The sequence below is a fragment of the Pipra filicauda genome, unplaced genomic scaffold, assembly GCF_003945595.2.
Source record: "Pipra filicauda isolate LSUMZ 115617 unplaced genomic scaffold, ASM394559v2 scaffold98_size3848907_pilon, whole genome shotgun sequence".
NCBI lineage: Eukaryota > Metazoa > Chordata > Aves > Passeriformes > Pipridae > Pipra > Pipra filicauda.
The window spans coordinates 1,530,272-1,543,693 of NW_024105186.1; the positions used below are offsets into that span (position 1 = coordinate 1,530,272).

At 37.5% G+C, this 13,422-nt stretch overlaps 1 protein-coding gene across 6 annotated transcripts in view; it reads left to right on the forward strand.

Annotated features, from left to right (window-relative positions):
• ARMC9 (armadillo repeat containing 9) overlaps positions 1-13,422 on the forward strand; it is a 66,484-nt gene that overhangs the window by 16,098 nt on the left and 36,964 nt on the right. For 4 of the 6 annotated variants that reach the window (XM_027751054.2, XM_027751055.2, XM_039378056.1 and 1 more), the window contains 3 exons: positions 154-252; positions 7,458-7,493; positions 12,662-12,696. In XM_027751054.2, coding sequence (XP_027606855.1) covers positions 154-252; positions 7,458-7,493; positions 12,662-12,696 — 170 coding nt within the window. The remainder of the gene's footprint in view (positions 1-153; positions 253-7,457; positions 7,494-12,661; positions 12,697-13,422) is intronic. The other 2 variants (XM_039378058.1, XM_039378057.1) reach the window with 1 other exon arrangement.

The window sequence follows — 13,422 nt, forward strand, 5'->3', positions numbered from 1 at the left end:
TATTCCTTGTGCTCACGTCAATGAGTCTCAAGTGTGTGATTTCTTACTCTCTTTAAAAAAATCAACCAAACAACCTTTAATACAGAAATACTTGTCTGGTAGAAGGTGTAAGTTTTATATAATCCTATTCTTGCTTTGTTTTCTAATTTTTAGATCACGCCAGAGTATCTTCAAAGTGTTTGTGTTCGCTTGTTCAGCAATCAGATGAGACAAAGTGTAGCACACAGTATTGACTTCACAAGGCCTGGAACTGTAAGTAATAACGTTTGGGATTTTTACAGTAACTATCTCAATAGACAATACTACTTAAGCTGCATATTGAACAATAAATGTGAGATGGTAAAGACAAGACATATGTGTTCAAGCTAATATAAGAACCTGGCAATACGTAACGTTTTGTTGATCTCAGCTGCTGGTGAATGACATGGTTATGCATTCGTAGCTGCATAAGTATATTTAATTCTGTTGTTGTGAGGACAGTAAAACTTGTATCTGTTAAAATGCTAACTGAATGTTTTAAAAAAAAAAACAAAAACAAAAATAAACCCTAAAGCTAATGTTCTGAGTGGGTCTGATGGCACATATTAGCCAATTTAATTTAGCTAAAAGGGGGAGTGGTTGCTCAGCTCTGGACTCGTGCTCTGTTCCTTTCTGCTGTCAGTGATGTTCCTATAACCCTAGAGAGAATTGGCTTAGCCAGCTAAAGGAGAAGCATCACACAGGATCATGAGAGCAAATGAAGAAAAGAGGAGGAAGGGAGGACTTCCCTCTTCAGTAAGAGCCAGTTGTTAGATGAGCAGTTAGAAGATATACCATAGCCACCTTATTGATTTACATGATGGACTTTTAACATCCTATCTAAGAATCTTTGATCTTATTGATAAGCAGCTCAGGATCCCTGGGGTTGTTTTTTCCCCACTTCACCAGCCTCCAGTTTCTTTTCAGATGACTGCACTATACCTTGCTCATTAATATTCTGCTCAATCTCTTCTGCCTGAGCAGGGAAGGAGCTTTAGGGTTATTCTTCAGCAGCAGAACCAGTTTAGGATAGTTTCTAGCATCTATGAAACTATTCCTGTGAGATTCTAAATTACTTAATGATAGCAGAAGAGCAATTCAGTGCTACAACCTTTTTTTATACCTAGCTTGTTCAAATTATTCAAATAAGTGTTAATATTAAAACGACATTAAAATATTTTAATAATAAAATATTGTGTGCCACTGTTTTACAAAGACAAGCCAAAATCATGAACTCTGCTTGTTGTTTTTGCTGTGGCAGGTGTTCATGTGTATTTGTAGTAGGAGAGCTTGGTGAAGAGTCAAAGGAAAAGCAGAAGAAAACAAAATTCCTTATTCTAGCCAAGATTTCTAATAACAGTGACACTATGGGTACGTTTTGTTCCTCTTGGAAATCTGTTACAGAAAGATAAGGAGATAATAAAAATGTTCCCTTTTCTTGACTACATGCTAATATTTTCAGATATCAATATTATTCCTTGTTGTTCTTCACGCTGTTTTAAATGCCTTCACTTCCCTGTTAATGGTCAAAACTCCTCTCTCTGACTTGCCATGAATTTAGGAGGTGCTTTCTTATGCAATCTGCAAAAGCCACTACTCCAGGGTTTGAAGAAGGATCTAGGATCTGTTTTGTCTGCTACCTCAACATTATGGGCTATCTGCAATTCCTCTCTGCTCAGATTTATTTCTGAGCATTAGGTACCCCAGTAGTCTTCTGTATTTTTGCCATCTGATGTTGGGGTTGTATGTGTCTCCCCTTCCATGTACTGAGATAATCCATTCTGTACAGCCATGTTTCCTTTTCTCTCTGTTCCTGCTCTCTGCTTGGATCAAGACTTTTCTTTTTCTCCTGTGCTTTCAAGGTGCTCCATTTGCCCAAGGTTTTGCTCATTATTTTTTTCTTTCTATCATAAATTGATCCTTCAGGCTCCTGAACCCTTTTGGGAAGGGACCAGAGGGAAGAGTGTCACCCTCATTGAAGGTGCTGACTTGTTTCTTTATCTACTCTGCAGAGAGTGCAGAGTGGCTGAAGCTGTGTCTTCTCTGACAAAAGCTGGCTGGGTTACTGCTAGGCTGCATGTTTTTCTGTACACCTATCACATAGCTATTTTAGCATAAACATCTGTCCTGATATGGTTTAGCGTTTAGGTATAGGCATGTTTCCTTCTGTGTGAAAAAAGAGACTTTTAAGAGTTTTAAGAACGATAAATGATCATTGAAGAAGTCTGTGGGCGGCAGAGTATGATCAGTATTTCAGCCAGAATCTCTGTCACTGGAGGTTTTTAAGAACAAGGTAGACAAAAGTTACCATTCACGAGGAGTGGTTGATGCTGCCTGACAGCATTAGGTGACCACTCACTCTCTTACAGCCACACTTCTGTTTGCTTCTACTAAGAGATTCTCATCTGTGAAATGATTGTTGATCTTGTGCATCATTACTTCTGCTGCTCTGAAACTGTCTCTAAAAGCCTTTCTTCTCTGAAAGCACCTTTTCCACTGTACTTAAGCCACTCCAGCCACTTTAACAGAGTCTCCAGCTGTGCAGATAGGATAGAGAAAGACAATGTGTCAGTGGTGGATTTTTTTTCCTGCTGGAGGTAAATCTTTGCCTCTCTTTTGTCCCAAATTAGCCAGGTTAAACTGAGTAAAGCTGTGTTTTTCTAGCACAGTTGTATCTGTTTTTATACTAGGCTTTACTAGCATAACTATTTCTGTGTGACTTTGTGGCTCCTTTACCCACACTGTTTGAGGTAGTTGCTGTGCCATCCAAGCTCTCTGGTGAAGGACCAGTCCAGTTATAGCACTGAGACTGTTTAGATTACGGGTTTCTTGACTGTTTCAGGTCACTCCTTGACAATGAGGTTATAGTAGCTACTGTGGTTGAAATCTAATGTCATTTCTATAAGCAGATCCCCACAGGCTGTCTGAGGCATTTAGCCAAGTTTTGGAGGGCTGATCACAGTCTTTGCATATAGACATTCTCTGTGTCATAATCAGGTTTCCTCGTCTTATTCTTGATTGATCGTAATTTCTTAATTTGTTTCCAAAGTAAAGAGTTCTGGTTTTATACACGAATAGCAAACATGTAGAAACACAAATAAGTGTAAGAAGAAAAACATACATATAGCCTATCTTATGAGAACAAAAACGAAACTCCTTTCTCATAATCTCAAAAGATTTCTAGCCACTCCCTGACTGTTGATCCAGGAAGCCAGATGAGATGGACTAAAATTCTGACTGCTTGCCACTAGGCCACTAAGCCATCCCATTACTTTTTCTTCAGGGATTCAAATACTTCATTGTTATACACTCAGATGTTATTGTTCTACCCTTAAGTGGTTTCAGGTTTTTGCATAAGTTTTGGAATAAAGCTGGAGGCACCGTGACCCAGACTAAGCAGTAGCACAAGTTCACAGCATCTGTGCTGGATTTGTGTTGGAAGGTTCCCTCACTTTTTGCTCATAAATACTTAGAGACACCGGTCCTTCCAGCTACTCCATTTCACAAAACACCCTCTGCTGTAAGGGACAGTCACCTGTATAATTGCAGAGGGAAGAAACTTGCAGAGGGGCAACTTGTTTGCTCATCCTTACCATTAGGTCTCTGTATAGGCAAGATGAGTGAGAGGTTTTTTTGAAAAAGTAATTGTCTGAAGAGTTTTGACAGGCATTAAATATGGTGGTTTGTTGTTTGGCTTTTTTTCCCCACTTTACCTTGGGTATTCAGGATTTGATCCTCTCTCACTTGACATCACCAGTGTCAGGGCCAGACCCTTAAATAAATTGGTTCTGGTGGATCAATGTCTCTAAATAGATGAGCAGAATAGAAAATCATTAGCAAGGAAATTACTTTTTTGTGGTGCTGTCATGCAGCCTTAAATTCCTATCTCTGTTATTTAGGGAATGAGTAAATGTGCATTACATAGTTTGGAAAGACGAGGTGCTTGAGTTTACAGTCAGCCATACTGGTACAACTGAGGGCACAACCCAGGTTTTGGGTCAGGTTCTGAGAGCAGAAAATGCTAAAACTGCAGCATTCTCTGAGATCTGTACTTGAGCTCTACAGTGATTTTTTTTAATCAGCTACACTACACTGGTAGTTTGAAGTTATACAGGGAAGGAGCATTATATGAGTGCTGTTAACCAAAATGAACAATTGCCCAAGGAAATTAAGGAGAATACTTTGGATTATATCCTTGGTAGCATTATTTGTATGCAAACTTGATTTTTTTCCCCAATGCATTGTGCTCAATTTTTAATGTCAGGAAAGCAGTACTGTGTAATAGAAAGCCTTGAGGTCTCAGGTTTTGAAATTACAATAAAGGTGACATGTATCGGTTATTAATGTGTGCTGTTACTGTACAAACATCAGCTTCCTGGTTTGCCCCCCACCATGACTGAAGGCCTGTATTTTCATCCTGGAAGAAATTTGTATCAGGAGGACAAATCCCAGAAGCAAGTCTGGCTTTAAGACTGCACTGGCTTTAAGACCTGAGGCACTAATAAGCAAAAGAATTTTCCATTGTAATCACACTGTGAACTCTTACTTAGCAAGGGCTTCTGATGTCAGCTTTGTGCTCTCTGATGATCTGGCTTGGATCTCATTCTTTTGCAGTGCAACTCCATGTCTCTTGCCATCTCTCTGACCTCCTGGGTCAGCTCATGAGCCTGACCCACAATCCATTAACAGGATGCATCTGCTGCACGCAGTGGGAGAGAGGCCACAGAACTGTATTACAGCTGGGAGATGTTTCCAAGGCCTCTCTAAAGCCCTGTTTTACCATAAGGCTTTTTTCCTAGCTGCAGTTGAATGTTATCACCACCTTCCATCATGTCATTTGGCATATATGGTCCTGAACTGGGAGATAAGAAACCTGAGAGAATTGTCAGAGCAAAAGGTCTGGGTTTAAGAATAGGAGGCCAGAGCACCAGGCCTGACAAGCTGAGGAAACATTTATTTAAAGGTTTAATTGGATTTCCAACTTTCTGATATCCAGTAGGACAGGGGACTGATGTAGGTGGTGGTAGATTTGAATAGTTTCAACTACAGTATTCTATCACAGTACTATCACAGTTTCTTATGTCTTTCGTACTCTGGAGATGTGGTGGTTTAATTTTTTTTTTTTTTACCTTTCTGGTAGTGATTTGTCTGGTGGATAAGAAGCATGGGTTGTGGGCTTTTTCTGTTCATTACACATCATGAAGCCAAGAGGATTCTGGCTTTTTACCACAAACCTAGCACATTCACTCCCTATCAAAAGTAGCATGGGTTCAAGTCTTAAACCCAGAAAGAACCTTTTTGGATTGAAGTAAGATGTACACCTTCCTAGAATTTCTTGGATTAGTGATAAGGTAATAAGATTTTCTAAACTTTGGATTGAAGGGCAAACTGGAATTGTTTCTTCAGATACACAGTTTCTGTCAGTAGTAGAGGTGTGTGTTAACCAATGGGGAATCTTTCTGTGACCTGAAAGCTGTGTAGATGTTTGCATATATTGCACCTGTGTCATGGAATAGAATAAATGCCCATTATGTTTTTTGCTGCTATTCAGTCTGATTATATTTACCTGTAGCTACAATTAGGTGAATTAATGTCCCTTGCAAGTTTTAGGTCTCTTTTGTTGTTTGTTTTTTTTTTTTAAGTTCTGTCACTGAACAAAATCACCAGCTACTCTGTAAAGTGAAACTGTCATTTACAAATTGTAAACCAAGAGGAAATTTTATTTTAATTCTTGGGATAACTGTAATGACTAGCACAGGCTCCTGTTTTTCTTGTGCTCTGTGCTTTTGTCCTCAAACACCCTTTCTACTGCAACTGTGCATATGCCATCAAACCATAACAGTTTGTGGCAGGTGTTCAGCTTCTTACTCGTGAAAGTTTTCTGCACCAGGAGACCCCATGAAACCCAGGATCAGGGTAACTGAAGGTTTTTAGTTTGAGTTTTTAATCACTTTGAACCACTTAAAGTGGATTCACCAGGCATGATGTGGATGTACCCTCTTTCATTTAAAAATAATATCTGCATTGCAGCAAACTGCATCTACTCTAAGTGAGCTTTTCTTAGGATGACATATATGAGTCTTCTGCATCCCTGTCCATGGGATGATTTTTATATGTTGCCATTTATGTATGGAAATGAAGAAACAAACGTCTCTCTTTATGTAAGCAAGAAGTTCTTTTTTCTGCTGATACAGTATATGATGCCTTTTTCACAAGTTGCTGCGGGGTTTTTTATTTACATGAATTCTTCATCTCGAAAGGTGAGATGTTGCCACCAGTAGGGGTTTCCACAGACTTTTCCTGTTACTGTCCTCAAATCATGGAATAGCTCAGGTTGCAAGGGACTTTGAAAGTTTGTTTGGTCCAACCTTTTGTGGTTTCCTTTATTGTTAAAACTTACCTTTAATGTAGTCTTTGTCCAGATGCCTATGTCCATTTTCACTGGCTCAGGTCATGCATGTGTTGAAATGTCTTTCATCACAATACAGGTTATCTCCTGGTTTCTGCCACTGAAGAGTGGCAGGTTTCTTATGTCTTCTTATGTAAGGCTGTATATGTCTGTTAAAGAGCAACCTCATAAATACAGTGTTTATGTGCTTATTCATCTGCACAAAAATGTCCTCTAAAGTAAGTACTGGCAGGTTTGCACAAAAAGATTGGAAGCAAAGGTAATTAGCATTGGTCTTATTTCATTGTGTTGAACTGTGTACTTTTATTTTGAATTAAGACTGTTCTTTTCAGATACAAAGCTGTTCTAAGTGTTTTAGTCTAATTAAAGAGAACATGACATATTTTGTACTAAACTACTTGAACCATGAATTATCACCATCGTTTATTTTAGTAACAACATCTTAGGCTTCCTTCCACAGATACTAAAAACTTCCAGTTTTTCTTAGTTTATCCTTGGAGCTTTTTGAGATGAGGAATTGCTAATGTTGCTCAAACACCTTAAATTGTCTGTCTTGGCTTTTGTTATGTGCTGATCAGAAAAACCAGTCAAAGCAAGTATGGAGAACACTGGCAGCTGCTTTTCTCAGAAGCTGAGATCTGATCGATACCATGTTCATTGGTATCTCTCTCTGAGCTGCCTCACTGAACAGTACAAGCCATATATTCACATCCATGTGTCAGTGCTTCATATGTAGCTGTTCTAATTAATGATTACAGTGGAATAATATGCAGACTAGGTATGTTTGCCAGGTGTTGAGAGGAGAAACTTGTAAATATATCACAAGAGAGACACACCAGTTTCCATTCTAAGACATACCAGTATGAGGATTAGGAGGTGACTATTCTTTTCAAAGCTAATAGTCTGTTAATTTTTAGCTGATTTTTCTTGTTATTTTTTTTAGGACTGTGCATTTCTCTGTGATTTATTTCTGTTAACTTATTTTTTTTTAATCTTCTTTATTTTAATGTGTACCTGTTTGCCCATAAAGGGATATTACTCTATGAGCCCTTGTGATGACGGATATGTAAGTGTCTATATCTTTATATCCTTTCATGTTGCCTGCTCAATCTGTCATGCTCTATATTTCTCTTCGTTTCACAATGTGGAACAATTTTCTCTGCATTTTAACTTGTCATGACACTAACTGTATGGTTTATGAAGAGCCAGAAACTGTGCAAGGCTTGGAATTTCTGCATGGGGAATGGAATAGATGTTCTTCATAATATACATAATGCAGCATGTCAACACAAGAGCAGCTTTGCCCACAGATTTTACATTAAACTTTACAGCTTCCTATAGCATGCAGAAAACAGTTGTTTCTTCCATGTTATCATCTGTACATAGCATACAATGTCCCTGATGTGTGCCAACACCAGCTGATCCCACAACACCTTTGACAAAGCAAATAAATATTATTGCTCAAGGTAATACAGCAAGTTGAGTTGTGCTCTTCAGAGGGGTATCGTGTTCTACGTGTTTGTATTTTTAATTCCAAAAGTCAAACTTTCTTTCCGTAGTAAAGGTTATAAAATTCTTTCATACAATTAAAATGGATCTTTTTTCCTTGAAAACTGAAAATGCAAAATTATATTCTGTGTACTGCCTGTGACTTCTGTAACCCAGATGGAAGTTCCTATTCTGGCAATACTACAAGTACACCATAAGTATCTAATTTTGCCCATATTCAGTGCATTCTTTGTGAAGAAAGGAAATGAGTTTGCTTTTAAGTAACTCAGTATGTAATCAATTCATAAAAGTGATTGACACCAATTCTGAAAAATGTCAGTCAGCTTAAAATAACACATATTTATATTTTTATTGCTTTCTTTAGGTAAAACAAGATTTTGCCTTTCAAGAAAGACTACCTATTTTTCCAACATATTTATCACCTGGAATTACAGTAAACCTGTGTGGGCACTCAGCTTTCTCCTTAAAACAACATTTTGTTTTGAGAAATAGTCATAGAAGTATTGAATGCAATAGACAATTCCTTATGTGATTCTTTTATCTTGATATAGAGAATACTACCCCTATTCACCTATGGTAAAAGATCACCTGTGTCAATCAACCTGTTCCTACTGATGACATGAATGTTCATAACAGACACCTTTCCCTTGATCTTTAGGATTTTGTTCCCTCACATAAGTCTGAGGTTTGATACTGAGAAAAGTTGATTACAGATGAGCAGTTATGAATGAAAATATCTCTGCTAAAAAAAAGTTTTTCCCTTATACAGATTAGTATAAAGTCTTAGTTAAATGTAACTTTATACAATGTAGAATGTAATAACTTACAGTGTAGAGTTGTTTATAAAATTTCTGTAAAGCTGTCTGACTCTAATTCTGAAGCGTTTCTTGAATACATGGATAGCTGTCAGCTCCTCTCACTGTTTATATATAGTATTTTATACTTTTTTTCTGGCATTTTGTCTTCTCATTACATTATCACCCAGTATTACAGTGTGACTTTTTTATGTACACTTCAGATGTCTTAGAGAACCTGTTTTATATGGCAAGTGGGAAGTTTTCATAACAGCATATCTCTAGTATAAGTAAGAAAAAAAATGAAAAACATTTGCAGATCTTCTTATGAAATAACTTTGCATAGCCCCAGAAGACCTGCCAGGTTACACAAGCTCAGAGTCTAATCCCTCATAGACTACATGTGGAGCAGTCTTGTTATTAGCATGTAACAAATGAGCTCAACATAAATTTGTGAGTTTTAATATGTAGAAATTTGCTCAAATTTTGGTTTTACTCATCACATATTCATCACTTATCTTTGACTATTAATTTGGAATCTGCATTGAATTTACACGGAATTCTTACAGCACATTTTCAGAATGGGAACTGAAGACAGAATCTGGCTTTCAGCTTCACCTTCAGCATATTATGAATATATACATCAAATAGCAAAGGGGAATTGGTTTGAATACAGGGCTACAGTATTCGATAAAATCAAATCGTGGTCTTGGCTTGCACATGAAATGCATCTGTTTTCTTTTATAAATATTGATTTTTTTTTTCTTTCCCTTTGAACTTCTTTGGTTTATTCCATGCTGTTCATATTCATGCCTCGCTTTGTTCAAAAATGAAGGGCTGCCATCTGTGGCTAATGTGCATCGTGACAGAATTATTTGACTTCATGTGGCACCTGGTTTGGCTTTGGCAAGAACCAACACAAACATGTCATACCCCATGATCCTACCAGAATGAGCTGTGCTTGGGCTGTTGTTTTCTTGTGTTTCTTTCCCTTTCCTTTAGACACTGAGCTTCTGCATGTGTTTCAATTATGACAAATGATTCTGTCTCAAGATAGGTTTTGCATGAAAAGTATTTTGTTCAAGATTAAGTCTTTGAGCGCTGGGACACGCTGGGACATGGGAACATGTTTGCTTCATGTTCTTCACACTCTGTCTTTCACTGGCAATTTAAGGAATACTGTTTCTCAAAAGGTTAAAGTAATATTTAATCTGTTCCAGGAAAGGTAAGACTGGGGAAAGGGCTTGGAAGAAAATGCTGAGGAAATAAATCTTGTAATCTAAGAAAACTGATAGTGAAGAGGAGCTACTAGATCTGTTGTTTTTCTGTTTGTGGTGGCTGTGCCATAAGCATTCAATTGTTTAATAGCAAAATAATAATTTTTAGCTCTTCCACCCTGCCATTCATTGGTAGATCTCAAATCCCAGCTTATTCGAGAGATTGATGCCTGCATCTGCTTTCCAGATGAGAAAAATTGAGGCCCAGAGACACGAAATGATGTGTTTTGATTTGCCTGCAGTTGGTGGGTGAATCAGGACTAGCAGGGTATCTCCTGAAACCCAAGACAATGCCTTACTCATTGTGCCACACTAGATGGATACAGATTAGCTTACTTATGACTAATGGCAATAATGCAGATATTTAAAGCAATAATATAGATGAAAATGAAGAAAGGAAACATCTGCCTGTAACATGGTTCCATTCTTTCTGCTTATCAGTAGTACTGGCCATAGTCAGATTGTGAAATGATAACGCAGTGAAGGACAAACTAGCCTCCCAAAAACTTTTCACGTTTCTGTTTAGCCTTATTGAACCTGATGCAACTTTATCCTTATTGCTTTCCCAGAAACCCTGAGAGCTTCCTTCTCCCTGAGCAGGTTCCAGACTGATTAACTGAGTCTGATCAGCAAAGTGACAAGTCTCTCCAGCTCAGTGGTGCTGCCCTCAGAGCTCCAGTGCAGGGCCTGCCTCACTCTGTGGTGCCCTTCTGGTGTAGGTAGACTGCAGAGGCAAACCGTATTAAATGCTTTGCTGTGCTCCATCTGCCGGCCTAAAAAACGAATTGGGAATTAACAGGATTTTGTCCTGCTTGATCTGATTGATTTGTAAAAATCTGAATGTTTTTCCAGTTGAAGTTTCTGCAGTTTGAAATTTATAAATGCTTGCAAAGTCTCACACTTCCCCAGAAGTTTTATTTGTGTGGAAGGGTGATGCGTGTATCTTTACCAATTACATATCCTTTAGTTAGATTTTGAGTGGAGCACATGTTTTCCTAAGTCAACAAAGAGGTGGGTAAAAAGGACTTTGCTGAGAAGCAGAGAGCCTTTATATACATCTATATACCCCTAATGTCCTGCTCTTTTCTCACAACTGTTCTCTGTTTGACCTCCTCATCTTCAAGGGCTCTGTCATTTCTTTTGCATTAAAGTACCATAATCACTTTCTTTCCTGTTTTCCTCTAATGGAGGAAGGTGCTGAGGAAAGCAAGGAAAATGATTTGTGATTTCATTGCACATTCAGGTACAAGATGTTAGGTTTTGACTGGGAAAACAGTTTTGTTTAAACAGAATTAACTCTTTATACTTACCAAAAATGCTAAGGAAAATGAATACAAATAAATAAGAAGAAGATAGTCTAGGGGTAGATATGATAATTTGAAAGACCTGTATTGTGTAAGATAAACTATGATGTGAGAACTGCTGTCAAGACAGGTTACTTTTGAGGTGTATGACCTGTTAATTGTCTATTGTGAACAAGTATTGATAATATAAAATGCTTTCCAATGTGCCTATAAGCTTATTTCACATCTAAGAGAGCAGTTCCTTGTATTAGGAGGGCACCCATGAGGTAGTGTGTTCAAGAATATGTCAGCTGGTGTAATTCAATATTCTCTATGGTATTTCATGCTTTTTGTCTCCTAAATCCCACAGTTTTAAATCTGACAGTAGACATTGATTATATAGCTCCCATTGAAAGAGCCTCGGTCAGAAGAAAAGACCAGTTTTACAGGCATAAGTGGTAATGAGAGATTTTTAGAAAGTGAGTAGAGAGATCAGCACAAAGAGATGACATTGAATATTCTGCAAATATGCCATGTAGTTGACATCATGAATGCATGATATGAAGCACTTTTATGCCAGAATTACTGCTTCCTGGCTCACTTACAATTAACTCTGGCAAAAAATATTTACTGAAGCAGATAACTTTTATGTGGAACTTTTATATTGTGTTGGTGTTTCTAAGCTCTGACTTGTTGTACAGTGGTGCCTGTATATGCACTGTGTCCCACTGCACCAGAGAGGATATATCCAGGATTAAACTGAACATATCTTAGGCAGAACCACGGAGAAATTACATGCTGTTCTATATTGGTTTTATCCATACTAGAATACATAGTCTTTTCTTTACATATTAACATTTATACATAGGAGTATATTTTAGTAGCAACAGGCACTTGATAACATTAGTGTTGAAACAAAGAATTACAATAAATTTGGACACAGGAATATGTGCTGAGTCTTCAATGAAATATTGCAACTTAAACGTATGAACATTTATTAAATCAATGAATGTGCTCAGCAAGTTCTTCATCTTCCTCAGTAGGCTTCAGACAGTAGTTTCTACTATTTTTTATTATTATTCTTTTAAAATGCTTGAAGTGTGGATAATTTGTGGAGTATGAGTGTGAGGATAACATAACCAGATCATAAAAGAAGAGGTTTTTTACCTGTTAAGCACTTTAAGTGAAAAGAAAGATAAATACTGAAGTGCTCTTTCTTTAGCTGTGTTTCTGGGTTTACAGCACAGGTTTTATAGGAAAAGAACTGCAGAACCTCAGTGAAAGAATTCACTGTGGACCTCATTAGTAACGTTGATGTGAAATTTGGACTAATCTGTTGTAATTTTTTTTTTCTTTATTTTTCTGATCCAGGCTTCCACAATGTTAAGAGCATCTTTAGCCCCTGTGTAAGTATTTGTTGCTGAGCTTCATTTCTGTCTGTGGAGAAGAGAAGGAGGGGTTTGTAAACTGAAGTGCATTGCCAGTTGTCTGCAAATGGAAATCACTCCCCCTCTGTGCTTCCTCTGATCTCACTGAACATTCATGCAAATACTGTGTGATCTGTATTCTTCTGTTGAGCAGCTTCAGTTCCATTCTAATTACAGCAGGATGTTGCTAATCCAGTAAATCTGCCATTCCACACCTGTGAGGTTGTTTCTGTATTTTTACTGTTTCCGCATGTTCCACTCCTGTTGTTGTAATTGGTTTGATTCTCACAAATCCAGGAAAAGGGGAATTTTGAGTGCTTCAAGTTTAATTTTTTGGGGACTGAATTAATTTAAGCTTATAATATCAAATCGGGATGGTATATCCAAAGTGAAGTTTTATTAAATTTTTGAGACACTGTTTTGATTCTTCTGTTGTTTACAAGATAAACAGTTATACATATGACATAAAACTTGTTTTGAAAAGTGGTTAGATGGAAAGATAGTAAAACATTTTAGTGTATTATATTTAAATACTAAAATTAAAACATTGACTGGAAGCAATTTTATTAAGGGAAACTTCTTTTGGAGTGTTAAAACTCAAAATAGCAAGATACTACTGATGCATAAAAAGTGGTCCTGTGTTAAATCTCAGGCTGTGAAAATCCATTCAGCCCACGCACACACCACCTTTGTCTTGGAGAAGAC